Source organism: Salminus brasiliensis, chromosome 8 (genome assembly GCF_030463535.1).
Source record: "Salminus brasiliensis chromosome 8, fSalBra1.hap2, whole genome shotgun sequence".
Lineage (NCBI taxonomy): Eukaryota > Metazoa > Chordata > Actinopteri > Characiformes > Bryconidae > Salminus > Salminus brasiliensis.
The window spans coordinates 9,877,781-9,902,973 of record NC_132885.1 but is presented as its reverse complement, the minus strand read 5'-3'; the positions used below and the strand labels follow the sequence as shown (position 1 = coordinate 9,902,973).

The 25,193-nt window shown below is 41.1% G+C and overlaps 1 protein-coding gene across 4 annotated transcripts in view; it reads right to left on the bottom strand.

The window, feature by feature from the left end:
* col18a1a (collagen type XVIII alpha 1 chain a) overlaps nt 1–25,193 on the bottom strand; it is a 102,072-nt gene that overhangs the window by 8,134 nt on the left and 68,745 nt on the right. For 2 of the 4 annotated variants that reach the window (XM_072685558.1, XM_072685556.1), the window contains 22 exons: nt 22,297–22,835; nt 18,213–18,296; nt 16,599–16,646; nt 13,399–13,483; nt 12,108–12,638; nt 10,887–11,014; nt 10,570–10,596; nt 8,980–9,186; nt 7,658–7,684; nt 7,048–7,110; nt 6,301–6,387; nt 6,155–6,205; nt 5,881–6,021; nt 5,734–5,796; nt 5,452–5,496; nt 3,572–3,703; nt 3,184–3,255; nt 3,053–3,079; nt 2,615–2,713; nt 1,278–1,313; nt 1,098–1,187; nt 545–568 (listed from right to left, as the gene is read on the bottom strand). In XM_072685558.1, coding sequence (XP_072541659.1) covers nt 545–568; nt 1,098–1,187; nt 1,278–1,313; nt 2,615–2,713; nt 3,053–3,079; nt 3,184–3,255; nt 3,572–3,703; nt 5,452–5,496; nt 5,734–5,796; nt 5,881–6,021; nt 6,155–6,205; nt 6,301–6,387; nt 7,048–7,110; nt 7,658–7,684; nt 8,980–9,186; nt 10,570–10,596; nt 10,887–11,014; nt 12,108–12,638; nt 13,399–13,483; nt 16,599–16,646; nt 18,213–18,296; nt 22,297–22,835 — 2,606 coding nt within the window. The remainder of the gene's footprint in view (nt 1–544; nt 569–1,097; nt 1,188–1,277; nt 1,314–2,614; nt 2,714–3,052; nt 3,080–3,183; nt 3,256–3,571; nt 3,704–5,451; nt 5,497–5,733; nt 5,797–5,880; nt 6,022–6,154; nt 6,206–6,300; nt 6,388–7,047; nt 7,111–7,657; nt 7,685–8,979; nt 9,187–10,569; nt 10,597–10,886; nt 11,015–12,107; nt 12,639–13,398; nt 13,484–16,598; nt 16,647–18,212; nt 18,297–22,296; nt 22,836–25,193) is intronic. The other 2 variants (XM_072685557.1, XM_072685559.1) reach the window with 2 other exon arrangements.

Here is a 25,193-nt window from a genome sequence, read left to right as displayed (position 1 = left end):
AAATACTGTACATCATTTAAATGTTCAGAATCTGTGCCCCAGAGGGAAGAAATAGGTGACCTGAGTGTTGCAATAAAGCAAAGACTACGGACTCACCAATCATCAAAATCATTCCAGTCATTCCAATACTCTTAGTATGTCTATTTGCCTGACTTACTCTTGTGCATTCTCCCACCACACACACACATAAATCTTAACACCTGTTAGGGTTCTTGTTTCCCATGGAGGCATCGTCAATAATAACAAGGTAAGAAATCAAGACAAGCTGGCAAATTGGCAGGTGCTCAGTGGAACAAGTAAGAAGGCATTGAGAAATGACTGCTTATAATAGTAATGTAGACACAACTGAACAGATACGAATGCTACTATGATCAGAAATAGGTGTTGCAACTAGAAACAACTGGTTGTAGCAGTATGAGACAATTCTCTGATCCAGCTGGGCTTTTATTATTCTAATAATCACTAATAATAGTTCTGCAGTATTTCAGGTCCTACTTATTAGGTCAGAACATCTTTAAAGTTGTAAGATGTAAAAAGGTCTTACCGGGCCTCCAACCGCTGCATCTTGCTGCAAAAGAATAAGAATACATAAATAAAATTGCAATGCATTATTATTATTATTAGTATTAGTTATTAGTTGTACTATAAGTAGTAGAAGTAGACTTTGACTTGTAGCAGACCTAACGAACTTCAATTCAACTAAATATCAGGTGATGTCATGCAAAAACGTATCTCCAACATTATGGCAAAAAACTTTTTAGCTTTCAAAGGAAATAAATGTAAAAACATTTATTGAAATTTTGATAGATTGACAGATTGACTGCTTGTGAAAAACGGCATAAAACCAACAATGTATTAAAATCTCTTTAATTTCCCCAACCTGATCCTAACCCTCCTCTTAACCCTAACATCAACAAAAACTTAAACCTAGTCCATACCCTGGACCTAAACGTTGCCCTGGACCTAATCATAACCCCAACACTGAGTTTCACCACAGTGAAACAGTTTGTTAATCATTTTAACATCTGTAGATAATCTGTAATGATCTAAAATAAGCTATCGAAATAAAGTGAGACTTTTTGATTGGCTGAACTTACACCCTCTGAAGATTGATAGATGATTTGTCCTGGAGGTCCCGGAGGGCCAGGTGGGCCTGGAAGACCGTTACCATCCCGACCTGGTTCACCCTATAGAGTGAGCACATCAAACCATTTAGAGCTCAAGAACAGAAGTTCCTAGATGTTGAAGAAGTTAGAAACTCTAAAGCAAATACTCACTCTCTCTCCTTTGTCTCCATGCTCACCCTTGGGTCCCTGTGGGCAAATGCAAACCACAGCGATGTCAGTCTGAGAATGTCCAGTCTGAACACTCATTATCAGTTTAATATTCTTTTATGCTAGTCGCATACGCAGCTCTGAGCAATGGGCTCATATCAGACTGAAGTGGGGTTAGATATTGACAATTGGCCAAACCACAGTGCAGGCAGGAATTCAGTTAAAACACTCTATAGACTGTTTTCTTTGGTCAAATAATAGCCTGCACAAATCAGTGACCCAACTCAAAAGTTATTTTTTCAGCCTAATCCAGCCAATCCATGCCGCAACATCACAACACCGCAATGTAGTACATTTTATAATATATAAAATATATCAAGACAATTTCTTTCTTTAGATTCAGCATTTTCTTTGCAAGAATTGTGTTCATTGACCACATTTAATTAATTTGCTGTCACTTGTCCTATGTAAATCATATACATTGTGTGCCATTGTGTTCAGCATAGGCTCATATCAGCACAATAGCTGCTGATAATTCATTTTCCTCCTTGTTTTTGTCCATGAGAGTATAGTTTAATGCATTATAAGAAGTGGGAATCCCATCAGTACTGCATACTTCTATGTGCAGTGCACTCTCTAGTTTCTATCCAGTATCCTTGGAATTCTTACAAAAAAAGATTTGTTCTTTTTATAGTTGTAAGATATGACAGACTAGGCTAGGCTAGGTTATAATCCTGTGGGCCATCTTGGTAACATAAACTAATCAATAAAAGCAGAGCTTATCATTTTTCTATGGTAAAATAACAGAGTGGTAAACAGGCTTGTAAATCATATTTCTTTGGTTGTGCCACTTTTTTACTTTAAGATTACACCATGCTTTTGTTATTAGCAATCACTGGGACTTAAAATCAGGGCATTCATTCGTTTTCATTCTTGCAAAGAGGCTTGTAAAACGACATCTAAGCATTTTTCGGCCAAATCACATACATGCTATTAATACCTTAAATAACAACTTGAAAATAAAAATACTCAATACACTTTTATGCAATATGGTCTGACAGATGTTCCGTTTTATACCAGAAGCAAAGTGTACTGCGCCACACCTGGGATAAAACATGCTTGAAGTAGCCTAATTTGTGCTGTAGAAGTTTTATATTCAGTGATATAAAGTTATGCAGATACATACAAACAAACTAATCAGTGCTGCTATCAGAGCAAAACAAAAGAAATGGCAGAATTATGAACTTATGAATTTACTGATTACATTAATTTATACACAAAGCCCTTCATTACCGCATCATTACCTCTAAGTCAGTCATTTTTTAAAGGGTTCCCCATACCTGTGGTCCAGGAAATCCATCCAGGCCAGGACGGCCATCTCTTCCCTGAAGTCCCTCATCGCCTTTCTCTCCTTTAATACCAGATAGACCAGGCTTGCCCTGTAATGCACAACATACACAAACACACAATCACATACTTATTCATTTCAGTGTGAACAAACAGGCGGCTTATGTAGGTGTTTGGGTACTGCTGTATACATGACACATTTTACTGAATTACAAACATGACGACATGTAAAGCAATGCAAACTGGATGGGTTGTTACTAAGTTTTACCAGTAAGGGTAAAAAAGCAAGAAACCACAGGAAATTTACATATGCCACTTATGAGACACCTATTTAATGTGCCATTACTTTTGCACACACATTTTCCAATATGTATGAGTGTAAGAACGTTTTGGCCAAACTTTTGAATAAGACTGTATAACAAAAGTCTTACCGGCAGACCAGGAATTCCAGGGGGACCCTGATAATGAATTACAACAATACAGAGGTCATTCATTTAACCGTAATTGAAGTAATAATATTAACTATATAATGATAATAAAGACATCAGGGAGATTAACTAACCTGTACTCCTTCTGGTCCTCTGACTCCAGGCGTGCCTGTGAAAACACCTACAGCGGAGCCCTCCATGTCATCCTGAACACAGAGTGAAATTTCATTCCCATATTAGGAAACAACTAATTGTCTAGAGCCACCACAAATGTCATACTAGATATACTGTAAGCATTGAGTCACACATAACCAAGATATGTATCAAAAGATGGCGAAACACCCAAGCACTGAAAGGATGAGGTTTTATTACTATTCTAATCTTAAGAAAAGTCATTTCCACTGCTGGAGTCTCCATGCAACCTCTGAATTTTACACTATTGGGAGCCGAACACGACAGCAGACAACTCAGCAGACAGATCTCCTCCAATTCAATAGAATGGACTTAACGGCTGATACTTACAAAGCCAACACGATAGTTCGGCCCTGGAGGTCCAGGAGGTCCTGGTGGTCCAACAGGTCCCATTGGTCCAGGAAGGCCAGCAAGTCCAGTCTGACCTGGGCTTCCTTGAGGTCCAGGAGGCCCCTGAGCACCCTTGGGGAAGGCAAGAAATGAGGGTAGAACGTGTAAGAATGGAGCAATATGGGTTTTTAGTACTGTCCTGTATATACCTGAGTCATCTATTGGGATGATGGAATCCATGACATATTTATGACATCTATAGTAATACACATTTGACAATAGACAATGAACTAATGTACAAATAAAATAAGAATGAATAATAATGAGTTTAATAGGTACATGGAAGTGATAGAAGCAATGGGGCTCGGAGCAAACACTAGCTATAAATGTGGGATATCCAGCCATACAGCACAATGCCACTCAAGTACTAAACAAAAGCACTATGTACAAATGGAGATACAAATGATCAGCTTCATAACCACAACCACAGCCATTCCACTCATCGTAGCCATTCCAACATCCAAGACGCTATAAAGAAAGGCTCTACCTAGGCTCACAGAGTCCTGCTACCTGCTATGCTGAGAGTTGTTTTATCAGTGGAGAATGAAGAGAAGAAAGAGAGGAGTTCAAAGAGAGGCAGGAAAGTAGAGGCCTTGCTAAAGAAAACACACACAGAGGAAAATCTTCAGTCAAGACACCAGTGAGGTCTGACAAGACTGCAGTGAGCTTTAGGAGGGCAGGAGAAGAAATTTTCTAGCCCATTTATGTAATTTCAGTTTTCTATTTTAACTATTTGAGGCTATTTTACCTCAAAAAAGTTTTTGATACCTGGGTTTAAAAGTTATTATAAACACTCCTATTATCAATGACCAATAACCAACCAAATCATATCTATTGGTCCATTCATCATGAAAATTTGACACAATAAAATGAACTGCCAAATTCAACAATCGAAAGACAAGGTTTTTGCACGGCAGCGATGAGATGCAAATCACTTTGTAAATCCCTTTTGTTGTTTTTCAAATATAAGACTTTAAAAGCTGACTTTCAAGATGGGCGGTCTAGTGTTATTTAGGCACATATGTGGGAAGTTAAGTTGCACATATGTGTGGCTTTGTAAGTTAAACTATGTCTCATTTATTAGTGATAAATGTACATAAACAGCCCTAAATGTACATAAACAGTTGCTAACAATTTAACAATTGACGAATGCAATTGAAACCCAGCTGGCCTCCAACTTTGTTAGATGTTGCTAAACTCTGGTTGAATGTAGGACATGACGTTGGGTGACCAAATCCACCAAACATCTTATACCAACATCACATACCAACATCACACTGACATAAAATACTAAATTTAATTGGGAGGTATGGTGACCAAAACCAATGTCTGCTAAACCTCATAACTGTAAATTCACACAACGAAAATTTCTAAAGTTGTCATGCAGTGTTATGTTTATTGGTTTAAAGTCATGGTGTTAATGGACTAAACCTCAACATCTATCTATATGTTGGAGCTTGATGTCAACCCAATGTTTGTTTCTGATGGATATGTGACTTTGATATGTACATTTAAAAATTTTTCAGGAGTTTCCATGACTGAAAAACAGGTCTACATTTCTAGGTTTTTCCAGTTTTACCAGGACATGTGGTAAACCTGAATGTGGTCACCTACAGTGGGTGAAAAACCCCTCCCCACAGCACAGAGTGTCCTGTGCAGCTGTAAGTGAACAGTGCACGTTAATGCATGACTAATACATCATGAATGCACTGCTAGTTTGAGAGAGTGGGTACCCAAAAGTATTTCATGAGTTTGCATCAGAATGTGTGCATATGTGTGTGTGTGTGTGTGTGTGTGTGTGTGTGTATGTGTGAACTAACCTTTTCTCCCACTGCACCAGGTAGGCCGAGCTCACCAGCATCACCCTGTCGAGAGCAACACGAGCGTGTTTAATATCACACACATGACTGACACTTCAGTGTCCTCGCAGGAGCAGAATTAGGCCTGTCAAGCAGTTTCAAATCCCATACAGGATTATCATCATCTCGTCTATTTTTAACATGCAAATTCTTCTTATCCAAAGGAAACTAATGGATGTGAACCCACAGCTCTTCTAAAAAATAGTGGGGGGCCCGGGGATTAAGGTGTTAATCCACTCCTACCTTCTCTCCTTTGGGGCCAGGCAGGCCTGCTTTGCCGTCAGCACCCGGTGGTCCAGAAACCCCCTGTAGAACAGAACACGCAGCCATTTTAAGAAGCACTATCCCTGGGCAGTATATTAGAAAATGTTACATTTCTGTAGGACATACTGGACTTCCAGGAGCTCCGTTCTGTCCTGGTGGACCAGGGGGCCCAAAGCCACCAGAAGCAGCGGACACTGCTGTGTTGGCAGGGCCTATAGGTCCAGGGGGTCCAGGCGGGCCAGGTGGGCCAGGGAGACCAGGCAATCCCTAATGGATATTAATGAGACAAGAGGAATTTACAATGAAGCAATGAAAAAAAAATAGATATAATAATATATAAACAAAAAAATCCCCGCGGTTGTAAAAAAACTTTACACTAAATGCACTGATGCAAACTCACCCGCAAACCTTCTAGATCACCAAACCCAGAGCCCTCCATGTCCACAAAGGTCTGCAGGTAAAACACAAGATGATTCTTACAGTTTTCCAGTTGCACGTATAGAAGAAATCCAGCACAAGTCTCTGACATATCAAATCTCTACTTACAGGCCGGTCAGAGCGAGATGGGGGTCCTGGAGGTCCTGGAGGGCCAGGTGGTCCTCTGGGTCCTGGCTGGCCTTCACCTTTGTCACCCTAAAAAAAAAAAAAGAGAGAGCATTTATCATCCAGGTCAAGCTGCTGACAAGCTATTGACTTTTTACCCAGCAAATTCACTCAACCCTTGTATTTCAGTTGCGTATTCAGGAATGTATAAAATTGTTTTAATCATTCTCTTCACTGAAATATGGAGAAATAATGCAAAATACCACACAGTTTTACACACAGCTCTTTAACTGAGTGGCAGGTGTTTATATGCAAATGAAAATAACTGTTATTACAATAAATACCAACGATATTAATACAATAAGTAGTGGTTCTTAGTAATTGTATTTTTTAAACCATTTTCAAACCTCGACTTAAGGAAACTTTGCATTATTTGTAAACACCCAACCACCAGCATTGCATAATTGATTAATACTTAAGGTTAAATCGAGTTAAATCAAATGTGCAGATGATAAAAAACTACCTCACCAGATACCAAGTACTGTATTTATCAGAAGCTGTTTCTATAATAATGATGATATATGGTGTTTTTACAGGGAAGACACAAATTTACCAAGATAAACAATTTTGCATAATGTGCTTTGTGCTTGCAAGGTACTGTAGCTCCAAGCTGGACGACATTATGTTTAAGCATTAAAATACATCACTGATGACTAATAAACAACAAAAAAACAACAAACTTATGCTCACTTTTTCTCCTTTAGTTCCAGGGTCTCCTGGGGTTCCTGGAAAACCTTGGGGTCCAGCTGGGCCCTAATAAATTGCACAAGAAATTATTGATCAGTGTTATACTACACATATTAGCTTTTCTACTTGTTTATGAAAGTGAATGCAGTCCATAATGAAAGAATAATGTCCATATACCAAAATACAAGTGAATCTAATTTAGTATGCCAATAGAAATAGATGAACAGGTTTAAAAGCACCATTAAGGAGCCCAATAAAAGTTCAATTTCTTGCTTGTTAGTCATGATAATTTCCCCCATGCCAGAGGTGGACACTTCTAGTCCTGGAGGACCACAGCACTACACAACGGGAGACCACCTGTTGCAGGCCTTCATTAGCTAATATTCTGCTAATCAAATCTGGTGCAGTGCGGTGGCCCTTCAGTGCTATGGGCCGTTGACTGTATAATGCCTCTTGCCTTATACAGTGTGAGGAATAGTCAGAAAGAGAAGGATGGAAAATGGATGAGACAGGAAAGGAAGTTAGTCATTCGAACACAGAGAAATGCACTTGACCCCAACGTCCACATTGTATAAGTGCTCCATTATGGAATGCATTACTCAGGAGAACTTACAGCAATTCCATCTTCGCCAGGGTCACCCTATAAAAGCACACAAGGAGGAATATTTATATGGCACATTTGTCCAGATATAACCCACGGTGTCTGAGGTGCCCCATGCATTATGCTCCACGTCTCAAGGGCAGAATACAATGTGCCTTTGTCACACACACTTACAGTTACATTAATTGCTTTCGCTGGGCATGACACCACAGAGCACTGACATAGGGACTGCCCTCTGCGCAACTTCAACAAATGAGCAGAGCATACTATCGCTGTCATGCAAAAAAACTGTACCTCCAAAATGCCTCCAAAACTTTACAGGGGAAGGAAAAAACCTTCTAAACTTTCAATGGAAGTCAATTGAGCATTTCTATATTGGGTTATTTATCAGGAAATTCTGTGTAACACAATGTAAAGAACACCTACCAGATTCACATTATTTATAAGTGGAAAATGCCAAAAATTGAGATACAAGGTTTAAGAATGGCAGTGACAATATATTATATAGTATATAGCCTGCTTGAGGAGGTATACATTATATATTATATATATAGTACATATTATATAGTCTGTTTTCAAGCAAAACCTGGCTCATTTTACTACTGATGGGAACACACTTTCGCCATGGTCTGCACTAAATAAGTCAACGCAACGTCACAGTACGCCTTTCTCTTCTTTAAGCTGTACAAACCGTACATAATCAGTCTGTTTCAATATCTGACTCCTGACTGAATTTAAGTGCTCATACTGTTCTTGCAGCACAAGCAATCCAATAATAACATTCATTTGAGTTTGGTGCATGAACTGCATGTACTGTATGTACAGTGTTCTGCAAAAGTTTTAGGCACCTCTGAAAATTAGAATGAAAAAGCTCCTTATCTGAGAAGTAAGTGTTTATCTGCTTAAAATGAGAAGTTCTTGCTATGTTGTACTGTAATTATGTTTACCTGCATCTGTTCTAACATGCTCTGGTATTCTTATGAGCTAAAACTCTCAGATAAATGGTTTTAAATAATGTGCTTAAGTGCTTAAAACCTCTGCACAGTACTGTATAATTATACTACACATAATTAAACAAATTAATCATGAAGAAGCAGAAACAAGTAAGCTTTATATTTGTTGTTTTTACTGTGGTACATATAGACGCATTTCTAGTAAACTAGAAAGTTAAAAATAGGTTGTTTTTTGTCACTAATGAAGATAAATGAGAGTAACAAATCCTTAATAAGACAAATTACTGACCACTTAAAGAGAACCCACACAAAAACAGTCCAACCAAACGAAACTGACTGCACACAAAATGATGCGCTGCAACACTGCCTGGAGCTACTTACGGGTTCTCCATCAGCTCCCGCAGGCCCAGTTGGGCCTGCAGGCCCTTGTGGTCCTGGTGGTCCCCTGGGTCCTGCAACCCTCTGGACTACAGACCCATCCCCTCTCTCCACCACATCAGAACCGGAGCCAGGTGGGCCAGGAGGGCCCGGTGGGCCAGGTGGTCCTTGGTCGCCCTTTGCTCCAGGATAACCAAAGCCTGCGGCACCCTGAGAAGGCCACAGAAGATGTGAAAAACGGGAGCTACAGTTAGGCTACAGTTTGGTACAAAGTATATAGGTAATTGTAAGCCTGTATTTAACCTCTTTTTCCTCTTTCTGCAGTCCCCCTAGTGGCCATTCTGGTGGTGAAATAGAAAATCGACTATGTAGGTACAGCGTATGAGGTTTTTGCTAGGGATGTCCCAATTTGATCCAGTTTAATAGATTGAGGATCAGCTATTTTAATCCAAATCCAGTTCAATTCTTTGTTTTAACCATGTTGTTTAGAGCACCATCTGGTGTCCTCATGGTGCCATTAATGGAGATTATTGCCCAACATTCTCAGAAGGTAAATAAAATAGTTGAGAGTCTGCAGTGTGGAGCTATTATACAGTGGAACATGAAAACAAACCATAAAATCTGAACCTTTATAAAACCATCACTGAAACGCTCCGTTTTATCGTTGGGAGAATTTCTCTGTTTTAAAACCAGCACTAAAGAGCCCATTCAATACCGAGGTTAACACTAATGCTAATACACAGACGCCAGCACATTTACCCACCAGTTATAACACACCAGTAGACCAACAACAACATATATCAGTCCAAAGTGTGTACCACTACACACACACACACACACACACAGTGATTAGACTGCAGTATTGTAAAGGAGCTGGGAGCTGTTTGGTCAGGGAGGAGAGTCAGACTGGATTATAAGATAGATAGAAGATATTAAACACACTATAAAACAGTCATTTTAAGAAAGGTCTCTCCTAAACTAAACCAATCAGTCGAGAATGTCTCATTCTAGAAACAGGGGGAATTTACTGAATGTGTTAATCAGTAGCTCATCTTATATATCTTAAATGTGTGGCTGTATTATTAATACATTAATTACAATCGGCTGATACTAAGACTCAGATTTGATCGGGGTAAAAACAGCTTCACCGGGACATCCTTAGTTTCGCTCTTGTTGGATGCACTATGTTTTTGTTTTATTTCTCTAGTGAGTGTGAGCTTGTTCAGAGTACAGTAATTGTTTACTACTGTTACTTTCAATTAGAGTAACAAAAAGATACATAAATACATAACCGATTTGCCTATTACATACAAATCTACACATTTCTAAGTTTGTTAGGTCACTATTAGTTTACACAATAAATTTAGCAGCATCAGTGAAAGCAGACTGAATAGCAGACAAGATGGCCACTTGAGGGACTGCAGAAAGAGGTTAAACATTAATTAAAGAGCTGAGGAGCCTCAGTAAATATTCATAATATTTATCATAATCACGTTTGTAAAGTGTTATTAAAGTGTAAACAGCTAATATAGATACATGTCACTGTGGTAATGTTCACATTGTACATTATGTAAGATGATCATCATTACATACCTTCATTCCTTTCTCTCCTGCGCTACCCTGGGAAAGCACACATAAAAGATAAATGTCTTTCTCCACCAAAGCCACGAATGTAACAGATGCTTAAACATTCTGACATCCCAAGTTTGAGATTAATCCTTTCAGAACATTTCTCAGACTGGAGGATGAAAGCATCAGCACATAGGGTCTCTTATCCTCCAGTGTGGTCTAACCTCCACCATATTTCAAACCTTTCAAACACTTCAAACATTTATACACTTTGTATTTCATCAGTATTATGGACACATGTCAATGTTGAGTAACTGAAAACAACTCTGTTGTTGTCATACTTTGTCTCCTTTGGGGCCTCCAGATCCTGTCCCAGATCCCGCTTCTCCCTTGGGACCCTCAGGTCCCCGGTCTCCTTTGTCTCCTTTCTCTCCTCTGTCTCCTTTCTCTCCTCGAGCACCAGTCGGGCCTGTAAGACAGCTGCATTTAGATGGACACAAAGCCTGGACATGCAACCGGCCCTTGGAAAAAATGCAAGAAATGCAATTTGTGAATGGCTGGAAATATCAATGGGAACACCAGGAAAGGCAAGGAAAAGCTGAGTAAGCCCAGCCTCCTCAATCAGAACATAATCAATAATGAACTCATATAAATAGACCTGGCATTAAATAGTCACCATATTCCTTTAGGAAGTCCTTCCAGGCAAAAATGTTAATACTGTTAACAATAAATGAAAGTGAATGTTTATGTGATCAAGATAACTGTTCCCATTTGGCTTTCATTCATTCATAATTAGCAGCATTAGCATTTCTTAGTGAAGTATTCCTTTAAGATAAATACCCAATGGCAGAAGCTCCTAGCATTAACCTAATCCCCCAGCATTAGCACCTTCTTGAAAAAAAAAAGTTCAAAGGGAATTCCACATATTTTGTTGAGGTTTCTGCATAATGTGATCATTCAGAGTTGTCAGATGCAAAATGCTCAATTTTAGAGAAAATTACCAGAAGATGGTTGCATGAATCAGTTTTATACAGCCTTATACAGTATACACCATCACGATCAGCCATAACACTGCTATAACCATCTGACTACTTTTGAGTAGGCATGCCTTGTGCCGCCACAACAGATCTGACCACTAGAGGCATGGACTCCAGAAGATCTCTGAAAGCGCCCTGTGCTATGGTACTAAAAAGCCTAGTAGGTTGTGAGGTGTGGCCTCCACAGATCGCATTAATGATGTTGATCTTTCTTGGACCACTTTTGGTAGGTACTGACCTCTGCATACCAGAAAAAACTCACAGGATTTCACATCAAAACACTCTAAATGTCATTAATTATCTTATGCAGAATAGTCATTTTTTCAAAATTGGTGGAATTCCCCCTCACTGACATGAAACAGCATAGCAATGCAGCATTTGCATGCAATATGCAAAATGAATATGACGTTCTCCTATAGAACAGACCCTTCAAAAGCTTCATGGCAGCATTTCATGCACAGCTTCGGGGAGAGAAGTCCACCGGAGAGCACAGAGCGGCTTTGCAGTTCATGCTCTGTGACCCACCTTGTGGGCCAGAAGCCCCAGGCCTGAGTTCCACAGAGTAGTGTCCTTCATCGACTGAACCAGAGACTCTTCGGCCACCGACACTCGTGCTAGATGTGTGCTGGGAGCTATCAGACGAGCTAGACACTTTTCCAGAACCGGCAGCCGAGCCTGAAGTTCTTGAATCTACAGATATGACTGACGTTCGTCTGCTACTGTTAGAGGAACCTGAGGATTGTCTGCCATCAGCCGAACCAGATGTTTGTCTAGAACCATCGGAGATGACAATTTTTTGCCGAGAACCACCATGAGAGCCCGAAGTTTGTCGGGCATGGTCAAATGAGCCTGAGGTTTGACGAGAATCAGAGGACCCAGATGTTTGTCGAGAACTGTCATATGACCCAGATATTCGACGAGAATCTTCAGATGAGCCAGATATTCGTAGAGAATCATCATATGAGCCAGATGTTCGCCGAGAATCATCATACGAGCCAGATGTGCGACGAGAATCATCATACGAGCCAGATATTCCTCCAGAACCAACAACTGAGCCTGATGGTCATTAAAATGTGTTATCTGAACCCACTTTACATCTTACAATTTCTTAAAACTTCCAACACCTAAACCATTCTGAGACTTCAATCCTGGTACAAACATTTTGGGACACCTGTAAATTCATTTTTTTGGGGGGAAATTAAGAGTATTAAAAAGAGTTTATCCTGCTTTAGTTTGAGTAGTTCTCTACTGTCCAGGGAAGGCTTTCTACTAGAGCGTTTGTGAGGTCAGGATGCTGGATGATCACCACACCACCTAATCCCCAACTCCCCAGCTCATCCCAAAAGTATTGGATGGAGCACCATCCATCATTTCATAGAGCACAGCTCCACTGCTCTACAGCTCAATGCTGGGGCATTACACAGGATGTCAATAGGTTAATTTTTATCTGCTCTAGAGAGTCCTAATCTCTTTTGGCAGTATTTATTTATATATATATATATATAAATCAGAGCTGCTGACTTTGTAGTTGTTGCCATTGCCACTAGAGGGAGCTAAATACTGGCGGATGTTCGTCAAGGAAAAGCTGCAGAATGCCTGAGGCTTGGGCTTGCCCATCCTTTTAAAAATACCAGAGATAATGAAGCTTTTATGTCTCTGACAAGTATTAATTACACAGCAATTCTAACAGATAAATCAAACAACCAAAACAATGAATCAGTCTGGAAGTTTTTGAATCGCTCAAAACATAGATCATTTCAGTACAGTAAATACAGATTACAGGAGAGGCTGAAGTTCAGGCCTGAAAGACTCTTACCTGTCTCTGTCTCTTTCCTCACTGTTTTCACATCACTGTGGCTCACTGGTGGCACTGGAATAGGACGGAGAGAGGCAGGTGTGGTCTGCGGGGGAGACACAGACAGACAGAGTGAAATTTCAGTTGCAGCTGATCATATCCCCCTATATAAACTCAAAACATATAAACTCCTTTGAACAGGCAGTTTCAGTTTCTGCATTTACGGCAGTGTCCACACAGCTATAGCGTATTTATGCTAATCTTTCTTTGCTTATGTGATCTCCACTCACTGCAGACATTGTGACTACACCGTATAGTTTGTGTGTCCCAACAGCCCAGAAGAAAGCCCATGACCTGCTGAAACCGTAACAGAGTAGTTACTCAGCATCTCCTGGGTTCTGTAGTGAAACTGCAGTCCTGAAAAACCAGCTTCATGTCTGTGCATTCATTCCTGCAGTGAAATCCTGCATAGAGGGAGACCTCAGCTTTACCAAAAAATCTAATGTGAGCATTGTGTTAGATATAGAGTAACTGGTCCTCATTCAACGTCCCCATTAGCCACAATACTGCAATACTGAATTCTATAATAAGAGTGATATGAGAGTATTAAACATTTTGGACAGACATCTCAGTGACCACTGCTACAATGTCTGCACGCATCCAGTCTGTCACATTTGGCCATGAGTTTAATGGCAATATATCCTACTATTTGACAGTAACTTCATAAGGCTGGGTTATTGCAGCCTTATTAGGGGGTAAAGTGCCTCAGTAGTTCAGACTAAAATACAACACTTCAGGGTTTCCCTCAGGCATCTATAGCTGAACTTCTGAGCCTCTTTTCTACCGACGGACCTTAATATTTACTTATTTATTTTATTTTTTAAAAGAAAAGTATGCAAACGTCAGCGTGGACTATTCCTGCTCTCTGTTGCAGTATAAAGGCCCCAAATTAGAGGGGAAACAGCTTATTACAAAAATAATATTTAACCATATATTAATACATGGATTCCATTCAAGATTTTTAATTAAGTCTGCCATGAGGGGCTCTGAATGGCTCAGCAGTGTAATGTGCTCGCTTGCAGGGGGTCGCAAGTTCAAATCCTGAGCCATGCTGCTTTGTCATCAGCGGCCGGAGTCTGAGAGAGCAAAGTGGTTAGACGGCGGTTAGACGGCGCTCTCCCCCTCATCCCTTTTAAGCAAGGTTGGCCGGCACAGGTGTCTGTTAGCTGGTGTGTTGGAGCTGGGGACCCAGCGCTGTCCTCTGAGCATGCTGGCTGCCCAGCAATGTTAGTGCTAGCAGAGGGGTCGTCAGACTGAAAAAGCACACATTTATTTTAAGGCCAACATGGGACACTCAAACAGACCAGTCCAAAAACCAAGAATGAGTCTGGGCTTCTCTGGTGTTCAGAACTCCCTCCAGACCACTGAGGTTGAACTGGAACGGCCTACAGTGTCCCTCTGTGAGGGGATGCTGATTGAGTGTCTTTTAGCCTGCAGAGAGTGATCAGGCAAGAGGAATGTGGGCTGGGGCTTTGGGGCAGGAGATGAGAAACGGCTTGCTGAACATCTGCCATCACGGAGACGGCTCTGTCCTCCTTAACACCGCTGAACAAGACAGAGATAACAGGCCATTCATGGCTCTCTTCAAGGAGACGAACAGTAAGAGAGCTTGTAAATGTAAAGCCAGTGGAAAACGAAGCCCCTCTAAAGCACACAAAAGCAACTGGCACACATTCCTTGCATTGTTGCAATGGAGATTCACACTTTGTGGAATTTGGCACGTCCCCCGAAATGGAACAGCTCCTAATTGATAGGTTTAATAAGGCAAGACACCTATGCATCCATCCATCGCAGAAGGACACTTTGGAGTCCCTGACCTCTCAGCAGGCTGGTTATTAACTTCTAGCCAGAAACACAACTAGACACTGACAGAGCCTCCCACTGGCAACTGGCTGCCAATGACACATACTGTACTTGTGCTCCTGCAAATCATATTTCGAGTTCACTGAGGTAACGTAATGAGATCAAACTCGTGTTCGCTCCACAGTTACAGAATGAAGGCTCCCTTTTTCCTCCATTTATTTATTTATAGAAAAAAATTAGATTAGATTACGCCAAGCAGCTCACAGATGGCACAGTCATGCTCAGGAGACGACAAGAATTCACACCCATCAGGAGGCCTTCGCCCCGGACATGGTTTACACCACGAGTCATCATATGGCTTAATTCGCTGTGAAATGAGCAAGGAAAATGCCCCCAGGGGAAAGAGGCCATCAATCAGGAACTAATTCTGCTAGAAGACAATTAAAAGTTCGCTTCTCGCCGTTCCTAAACACAACACCTTCTCCTTTTTCTTCGGGAGCCTGTTCAAACCCGTTGAGTGCTGTACAAGGCCGGTTGGAAAAGAATGAAGCCGTCGCCACTGTGTTGGGTACCAGCTGTTGAGAGCTTTTAAAGCTGATTTATATAATGCTAATAAATACTTGACAGAGGAAAGGAAAGCCCCCGTCACACAGAGCAAGGCCTTAAAGTAGGAGGGCTTGGATCATCTCAGACCTGTTCTGTTCAGCGGGAAGCAAACCACCACTTCTCTGAAAGCACTTCTCCTGCACACTGATGGAGAAACCAGTCTGCTAAGAAAGAAAAAACTCACAAAGCAGACGTTGAGCCAAAGGACACCTTGTCTTCAGCCCTAAGGAACCACCTGGTTTTCTGCTCCTCTGTAATTGGGCCTGGCGTGTTCAGACAAAAGCTCTGGGTATTAGGGGCTGAGGGTTAATTTCAAACTCCATATGGTCCACTATCTGTGTGTGACTGTGCTTTACATCTGACACTCAGCCATGGATGACAAAGTGTTTGATTGTTTAACTGAGCTTCCTTCCAGAATGGTGTCCAACTCCAGCCATGGAATCCAGGTCAGTATGGTGATCTTTCTTCTCAAACACACCTGATTCGTGCAGGGCGGTGCTGGTCTTAGGCCCTGCAGAGTCGGAATTGCCCCCCTCCCCAGTTCCCTGAAGATAAGACTCTATACAAGCAATGGCCCTGCCAAAACTCGGGAACAGCCCGGAACCTCAGGACACTGTGCTGTCTGACGGTGTGTTGAGCCTATGTAGACTGTGTAGAGGTTAACTGGGAGTGATTGGGGTCACAGGGTTACAAACACAAAGGAAATCTTAGCAGAGGTCTGAGGAGCATTGAGTGGAAATAAAAGACAATACCGAGACTGTGCGAGAGTCTTCATATCCACTTCCATAATCGCCAGAGGCCTGTAGGTGGAGAGAGACAGAGAGAGAGAGAGAGAGAGAGAGAGAGAGAGAGAGAGAGAAAGGTGGGGAGGTTGTGAGAGACTGGAGATTGTGATGAATTTCACTTCCTCTTCTTCCTTTTACACATTGTGAAAAACAAACATTCAATCAATGTTATCTTGATCTCTGGAGGCCGTAGATCTTGGCCAGTGTTAAGGGTTCACCCTATGGAAAACCTGACAGGAGGCAAAGCATTCTTTTGAGTGTATTCCAGGCACTACCCGCCACAGGGCTGTTAAATATCAGCCCACAAAGATTACCTGTGCCTTTTTTTAAGATAGGGAGGACAAAGCCAAACAAAGCAGAACCTCTGAAGATATCTAGTTCTGTCACTACTAGATAGGTGTATTTATTAACATTTTAATATTAAATAATGAATCAATAGTCTCTACACTGGGTACTAAAGCTGGTCTTTACAATTCCCACTGATATATTAGACTGATCTGATCCAAGAATTCCACCCCTACCCAAAAAAAACAAACAAAAAAAACAAAAACAAATAAATATATACACACAAACACATACATGATTTTCTTCACTTCCTGACATTGTGATTTTGGTTGTTGTTATTTTCATTGTATCCAAATTTCATAATGGACCAATAGAAATGCTCCAAAATGAAACTCAATGTTATTTTTTTCCTCCTGTTAAGTTATCATTTTGGAGCAACAATCTATTCTATATGGACTAAAGTATTGGGGCACCTGCTCATTCACTGTTTTTCCCAAAATCAAGGGTATACAAAATTAGCTCATCCTGCTTTTGTTGGAGTAACTATCTCTACTGTCCAGGGACGATGGCTTTTTACTAGATTTTAGGAGCATTACTGTGAGGATTTAATTGCATTCAGTAGTAGGATGCTTGATGATCATCAACCCACCTCATCCCCAACTCCCCAATTCAGTAGTGGATAGATTACCATCATTCCAGAGAACACAGTTCCTCAGTGCCCATCTAGCCCAACAGGTTCCTGTTTATCTGCTCCAGAGAGTCCGATTCTATCGGCAATACTTCCCTACAGGGACTAGACAAGCTGTGTATATTTGTGCATTTGCACATCTGCGTCAATGAGAGCAACTTTGAGTAGCTGAATGAATACATTAGAAGGGGTGTCCGCAAACATTTGGAGTGTATACAGTGGGGTTGCAGGTCTTCACCACAGCAATATTTAAGGACTGCTGCTTAATTATATGTATTTCGGTATCTCAATAACAACAAAAACAATATCATTTCTATTTGATATAACAAAGAAATTCTAGGTACAGCATGTGTTACGTCACTTTTACTGAAACCTTTTGGCTGACTATCAATTCTCCCAATACTGCCAATTAACCCACCCTTTCGTAACTCCCCTTAGCACTAGCAATGCTCCCGATCCTGGCAGAGTAAGGACTTAACATGTCTCCTCTGATACATTCAAAGCTCTTTTTTAGCTAATGCTGCATGTGTCAACTAGCATGATAAAATATGTGCGAGAGTGTGATTATCTGTGTTTTTGGCTCATGCTAGAGGTGCTTTTGGACTTACCGCATCCGAGTCATCCTCTTCTTCTTCACAGTGCCGCTCTGCTGCTCGAGGGTCTCCAACAACCTTCAGATCTCCAATAACACCCTGGAATACACACACACAAACACACACACACACACACACACACAGGTGAGCAGGTGGGTTTCTGATGTATCTGACAGCCATGATGTCATGTGTACAAGTGTGTACTGTATTAGTGCACCTGCCTCCTTATTAGACCTATGTCAAATTCTCCACGTTTTCCTCACTCTAGAGAACCACAGCACAGGCCAACATAATCAGACATAATCAGACCGCAACATGTGTCTGATGCTCCAGATTTCAAAAGCATAGCCCCCATTTGCTCCCCAGTGTGAAATCCCCTTCATGGACATCATCACAATTACTTTCCTTACTGTGAAGCCATGCAGGCTAGCATCTACAGAGGAACAGGACCCTGTAGGCCCAACATGCACAGGCAGCTGCTTCACCTCTGTCTCATTAAGACCTTCTCCAAACGAGGGCAGCAGCGGGTTGACAGTAACAGGAATTTATCTTCAAAAACAACAGCACTTTTCTCCCCCACTGAATGCCCAGGGTGTGGGTCAAAGGTTTGGCCTGGGAATGCAGTCAAAGGGGGCTTTATGATGCCTTAATTGAGCCTTTGTTGTGCACCCTGACCCCCGGTGAGAAACTCACACAAAAACCCCCAGTTCCAGCCCGGTTCATACGAAGCCACAGATCTGCCGATTACTGTGCAGCTCTAATGAGAGCAAGCGTACAGTAATCATATCCGGCCTAATGAAGCCTGTAATTATGATAGTCGACTACTTACGGGGCCATTACCAACGTCACTCTGAAATGCCTCCCAAGACCACATGAAACATGGTGAGATTAGAGGAGTCATACTGGGGCGCATCCCACCCATCTGCTCCTGAATGCCTATTGTGGAAGCTCCATCACGCACAGAATGAGGAGCATTCCCACCAGCGTGGTCTCCTCACTATGGTTATGGGCAGACAGCAGGACAGCGCTGCCATGGCTAATAGGTAGCAGGGAGGTAACCATTCAGCATTAGGGTAGTCTGACTGTCTGATCCAAAGGTTATTTTCTCAGTTCTTACTGTACTCTCCTAAAAATAAAGGTGCCAGAGAGGGTTCCTTATGCAAGGAACCTTCCAAACTGTGGTTCTTTAAAGAGCTATTTATTTAAAGAACCTACAAATTATATTAGGTTTTAAGAAGAACATACTTGCATACTTAGCCTCCTTTCACCCTGTTCCTCAATGCTCAGGACCCCACAGGACCACCAGAGAGCAGGTATTATTTGGATGGCAGGTCATTCTCAGAACTGCAGTGGCACTGACATGGTGGTGGAGTGTTAGTGTGTGCTGCAATGGTATGAGTGGATCAGATACAGACTGAGAATAGTTCACCAACCAGAAATATCTAGCCAACAGTCTCCTGTGACAATTAAAGATGGACTAAAGGATGATCATCAACAGTGGACAGTGAGTGGACACAGTGTTTAAACACTCCAGCTGTACTGCTTTGTCTGACCCAACACACTAACATGTCAGTGTCACTGCAGGGCTGAGAATGACCCACCAGCCAATAATGCCTGCTCTATGGTTGTCAGTCCTGTGGGGTCCTGAGCATTAAAATAATACTAATAACAAAGTACGCAGAGAAACAGATGGATACAGTCTGGAATTGTAAAACTACACAGTGCTCCTATATGGTCAGTGGAGCTGATATAAGGGGCTAAGTTCATTCTAAACCATGAAAATATAAGTATTATATTAGTATTATATTAGTATTATATAGTTTCTATATATTTGTAATAATTGTAGGCGCATGAGTAGCTATCTCTACCTAAACAAACACTTATCTGATAGTAACTTACACTGTAAATCTACAGTGCAAATCTAACTTCACAGTTCACTGGAGATCATGTTTGCATATTTTGGAGCAGGTCCAATACTGATGCTTTTATTGTCGAACAATCTAGCATTAAGGAATGGACGTTCATAACTCTTGCATTGTTCCACTTAAGTTCATGAATGATGTGGAGAAATGGAAATTTATGGTGGGGTGACTTACCTAACAATCTGTGTATTGTGTAACAGGGCAGTATAAACCTGAATTCGTAGTGATTTACAAGGACAACTCCTTGTGCAGCAGTAAAATCTACCTTACAGGGGAAAAGGCACTCTGTCACATACTTTTACAGATCGGGAAACCACTGCAGCTGGCAACGAATCCATTTGGCTGAAAGACTGCAGTTGTTCTTGTTCACAGATCTAGAAGGTCAATCAACCCCTCCTCCAAACTACAGAAAGCAACTTGGAGGCTGGTTCCTCTAAAGCTCTATTTCCGTATCCTGGAGCGGAGCTTTAAACTTGAAATGAAGCCCACGGTATACTGCGGTACAACCACAAATCACAGTTAGAACGGTCAGCTGAGATTCTCCACACACAGACTGGGTTAGGGGGAGGCTGCGTCTGCTTTAGGTTCAGTCTTCAAAACCCACTGCCTCCAAAAAACACCTCCACATTTCCTCTTTAAGGGTTCGGTTGCACTATATGACCTCGAAAATGTTTCATACAATACTGGAGATTTACATGGAGACGATGTCCCGACCTCTGTATAAAGCTAGTCCATTAGCAGTGTGTGTACTAACTTCTGCTGACTGTTGTGGAAATCACATTAACAAGGCATATGAAACCCTCAGAGATCCATATGTGGGACCATGTCTCAATTCTTCATTCTCATAACTACATAACTGACATATTAGTTCATATTTGTTTCTGATGATTCATGACTCTTTCTGAATATCATGACATATGATTATGAACTATATGATGAACTCTGTTCTCTTTCCTTCATCTGGACTGATGTAAATGTACACATACGTTTTACAGTAGTTACATTTATTATATGTACATATATCACATATATCTCCATCTCTTGATTCTATTTAGATTGGTTTTCAGCAGGACATTCAGCAGAACTACTTGAGTCACTTACAGTTAGCATATTTACAAAGCCCCACTGGTGACATCTAAAATAAATAAAACTATGGATGTGGGAACGAAGCATGGGAACTTACATGACCACAACTTAACATTTTTTGTTCCCACAACTTAGTAAGATGTGGAAACAAGATCACAACTTAGGATCTCATTCCCACGCCTTACTAAGTCTTGGCCATGACTCAGGATTATGTCCCCATGCTTTACTAAGTTGTGTATATGTTTCATTAATGTGGAATGTCACCAGCGGGGGCTCCATACCATATGGAAATGATAACAAATGATAACAAAAAGATCCACAGTTCAGCAATCCTACAATATTTTTTACAGAATTCCCACAGAAATACTATATCATTGCTGTCAGGCAAAAAACTAGTACCTCCAAAATGGAGAAGAAAAAAACTTTTAAACTTTCAATAGAAGCCAAAGTCATTTTTAAGCATTTCTACTGGATCATTCATCATAAAATTCTGACACAACATAAAGAACAAGAAGCATATATTTTAGATATCTATAATATTACCGCTATTTATACAACACACATTTCTAGGCACTTTTTTTTACTGTACTGTAAAACTAGACTCCCCGGCATAGTATCAAATCAAATAATCAATGTTGCACATCATTACACCCCTACTTCATCCATGTAAAAATAATGCACATTTTTGGATCAGGCAAATTCAATTAAACCCTTTTTTTTTCTCTGATGAGATCACGAGTTGTCATGGGTCAAATACAGGATTTCCACATGAAGAGCCTGGAGGAGCTAACTGCTCCCCCGTGGTTTTGAAAGTGCAATTAACTCCTCTTCCGCAGATTCCAGCAATGGCATGACCTGTATAGCCTACAGTATGTAAAGGAACCCAATTTAAACAATCAAATCAAACAGGAATCATGACAGGCGCAGTGGTTTCCATTTGTTTCGTGTGCTTACCTCAGCTAGGACCAACCGTCTGCTTTTTCAGAACACAAAACTTTAATTACCAGCTACAGTTATCCCCAGCTCTCTCCTGTGTTCCTGGACTACCCTGCTATGATTGCTGAAGGCACTATATGAAGAGGCACACATACCAGAAACTTATCAGGATCGGCTCCACCAGCTTGGCCAACGAAGAGCCCAGCTCCACCTTCCAGCTCCATCTCGTCTGGGGAACGCTCAAAGCGGACAACCTGGGGGTCAGAGTCGCAGCTGAAAAAGAGGGACACCTGGTCGTCCAGTACACTGATGGAGAAGCGGGTCCAGGAGTTAACCATGGAGGGCACACTGAAGCTGGCTGCCTCGTAGGAGGTCTGAGAGTCCAGCTCTGTGTAGAAGAGCTTGATGTTCTGCTTTCCTCCTTTCACAGCTGACAGCTTCACTCCCACGTACATGATCTTCTGAGAAGAGTCGGTGATGGAGAAGATGACACCAGCTTTCGTGGAGGTGGGCTTCAGGTTGAAGAGAAGAGAGAAATCACGGTAGAAAGGGCTGGGCAGGTGTGCTCGGGCCAGCTGACCTGTGTTAGAATCCGGCCCGAACACATAGCCTGGGTTGTTGTCTGGTCCATAGATCTTGTCGACCCCACTGGGTAGAGGTTCACCAATGAGCTGCTGGAGTGACACGCCATTTTCTGTGGAGGGAGAAGAGTTGAATTAGACGGGTATATAACACAAGGACACAGGTGATGGGAAAGAGAAGGGATGGGCTGGGATGGAGCTGAAGGTAATATTTGGAAGTGAAGGAAGGGAACCCAGTTAGAAAAGCATGTTGTTAGGCTGGGACCACAACCTAGAGGAATGTTTTACTCAAAGATGCTGACTAACTAAAGAAATTGGGTGTTTAAAAGTGTAAATATGAAGAAACATTACTTCAGTTTCTTTTTAACCCCTTAGACCCTGCAAGTCCCCAGTTTGCTACTCTCATAACAATATTACTGTCACAATTAACATCAGTTACATAGGCCCCAAAATAGAACCATGTGGGACTCCATAAGATCCTATCTAATACTAACTCATACATGGATAAACTTCAGTGCATCGTGAGAGGATGTTTCCCATCAAAAAGTGAAACATGCCGTGCATGTGAACAGAACTATAAACGCAATAGTCTTTTATACAGAGCTCGTAAAAATGTTGATTTGGTCCAGTTTCATGCCACCTCCTGTTTACCAGGAGTTTCATGGCATTCAAGTAAGAATAGATGAATGCATGCATCTCCAAGCCAGGGGACTTTTACTGGTAATGTTTAAGAGTGAAAAGGGCTTAACAACAAACAAAAACTAGTGAGAACCACCAGTTACACCACAGCTCTTATTCATCTTTAGGAACTACAGCATTCTTGAGGGAATTGTTGGTTTAAGAGGGAGGATTTCAAAATTTTGTTTATAAAAACAAGGTCATTTGGGGATGCTTTAGGGGTAAGACTTCACATGAGAACACAAAAGACCCTCTTTTCATATAGTAAGATCCTCAGTATAAGATAATTGAGATCATGCACAAATGTGCATGACTCCGACATTGTAGAAAGCTTGAGAGAACATTCCCTTGCTTTTACCCTACGTTTCAGTACATTACACATACTTGCACTGCAGTATAATATATACTAAATACCCCAATAAAATCAGAGCAATATGTTGAAACCTTCTGGGAATAAACCCTTTGCCATAATAGGAAATGACTTTCACTCAGCAACACTGATGTCAGCAAATTCTCCTTTTTTATTGCAGAGCGATTTTCAGCTTTCCCCTAAGAGGATCCTGTGTAGGTCACCTCTAGAGAGAGGTACAATAAAGCAAGTCTGCCCACACAGATCACTCTAAAATACCAGGGTCCCTTATCAAAACAAGCCATTTGACCTCTGCAAAAGAAACTCTTAAGGCCTTGAGACAAATCCACTAAAAGTTTTTCATAAAGTCTCAAAGCACAAACCCCATGTGAATAGGAAGACCCCTAAAATACCAACATTTTGTATAAGGGGGAATTCAGCTCCACCTATGAAGAAAATCTCAACAAGACAATGTCTCAAACTCGAAACGATGATTTAAACTGAGAGAATCTCTTAATTTACACAAGCAGCAGCAGTGATGAGCACTGAAACTAAACTAGTGCTACAACTGCTTGTTGGTATATGTGGCACAAAAATCTGAAGATGGACTCAAAATGCCCATGTCACACACTTCACAATCAGACACACCAGCTACAACAAATTCATTCTATAAATACAATTACAGCCAAATTGAACAGAATCGTGTATTTGTTTATTAATGTGATGATTTAGCCAAATCAAATTAAAGTGTTTCCCTCTTGCCCTTATGTCAGCCAAAATATATGTCTAAATATATATGTAGATTTATTATTTTTATATGTGGCCAATGTAGCTAATCAGTAATAGATGCTGACAGCCAGCAGTAAATCATCCCATACTGGGATCCTCACACCAGAGTTCTTTGGTACTCTCAAATAGACTAATAGTTATTGTGGGTTTATGAGAAAAAACAAAAAACAAACATGTAGGCTCAAAAATGGCTGCTACTGACCAGCTACTGACCAGCATAGTGTACTTTGCATTTGGTCATACTGGTCGACCAGCTTGGTCCTGCTGGTTATGCTGGTTAGCCAGCTTGGTTTCGCCGGTCATGTTGGTCATGCTGTTCAACAATCATGGTCAAATGTAGCCATACTGGTTGTTCAGCTTGGCTAGTTTGATAATGTTTGTAGACCTGCTAAACCAAAAACCCAAACAAAAACATTCCCTATGCTGGTCAGAAGCTAAACTTAACCAGCTTGACCATCTTGAGCTGGCCAGGTAGTTTTTTGGGGGTTGTTTTGTCAGCAGGGAGTTTATGATTTAGTGTCAGATGGTGTATCTGACTTTTATAGCCAGTATTAGGCCCTGCCACTTTACAGTGACAACAGTGAAATGCATTAAAGCATTTATGAGAAGAATTGCCTAGCGCATATTTTGTACCTTTTGTGTCTACAAGAAATAG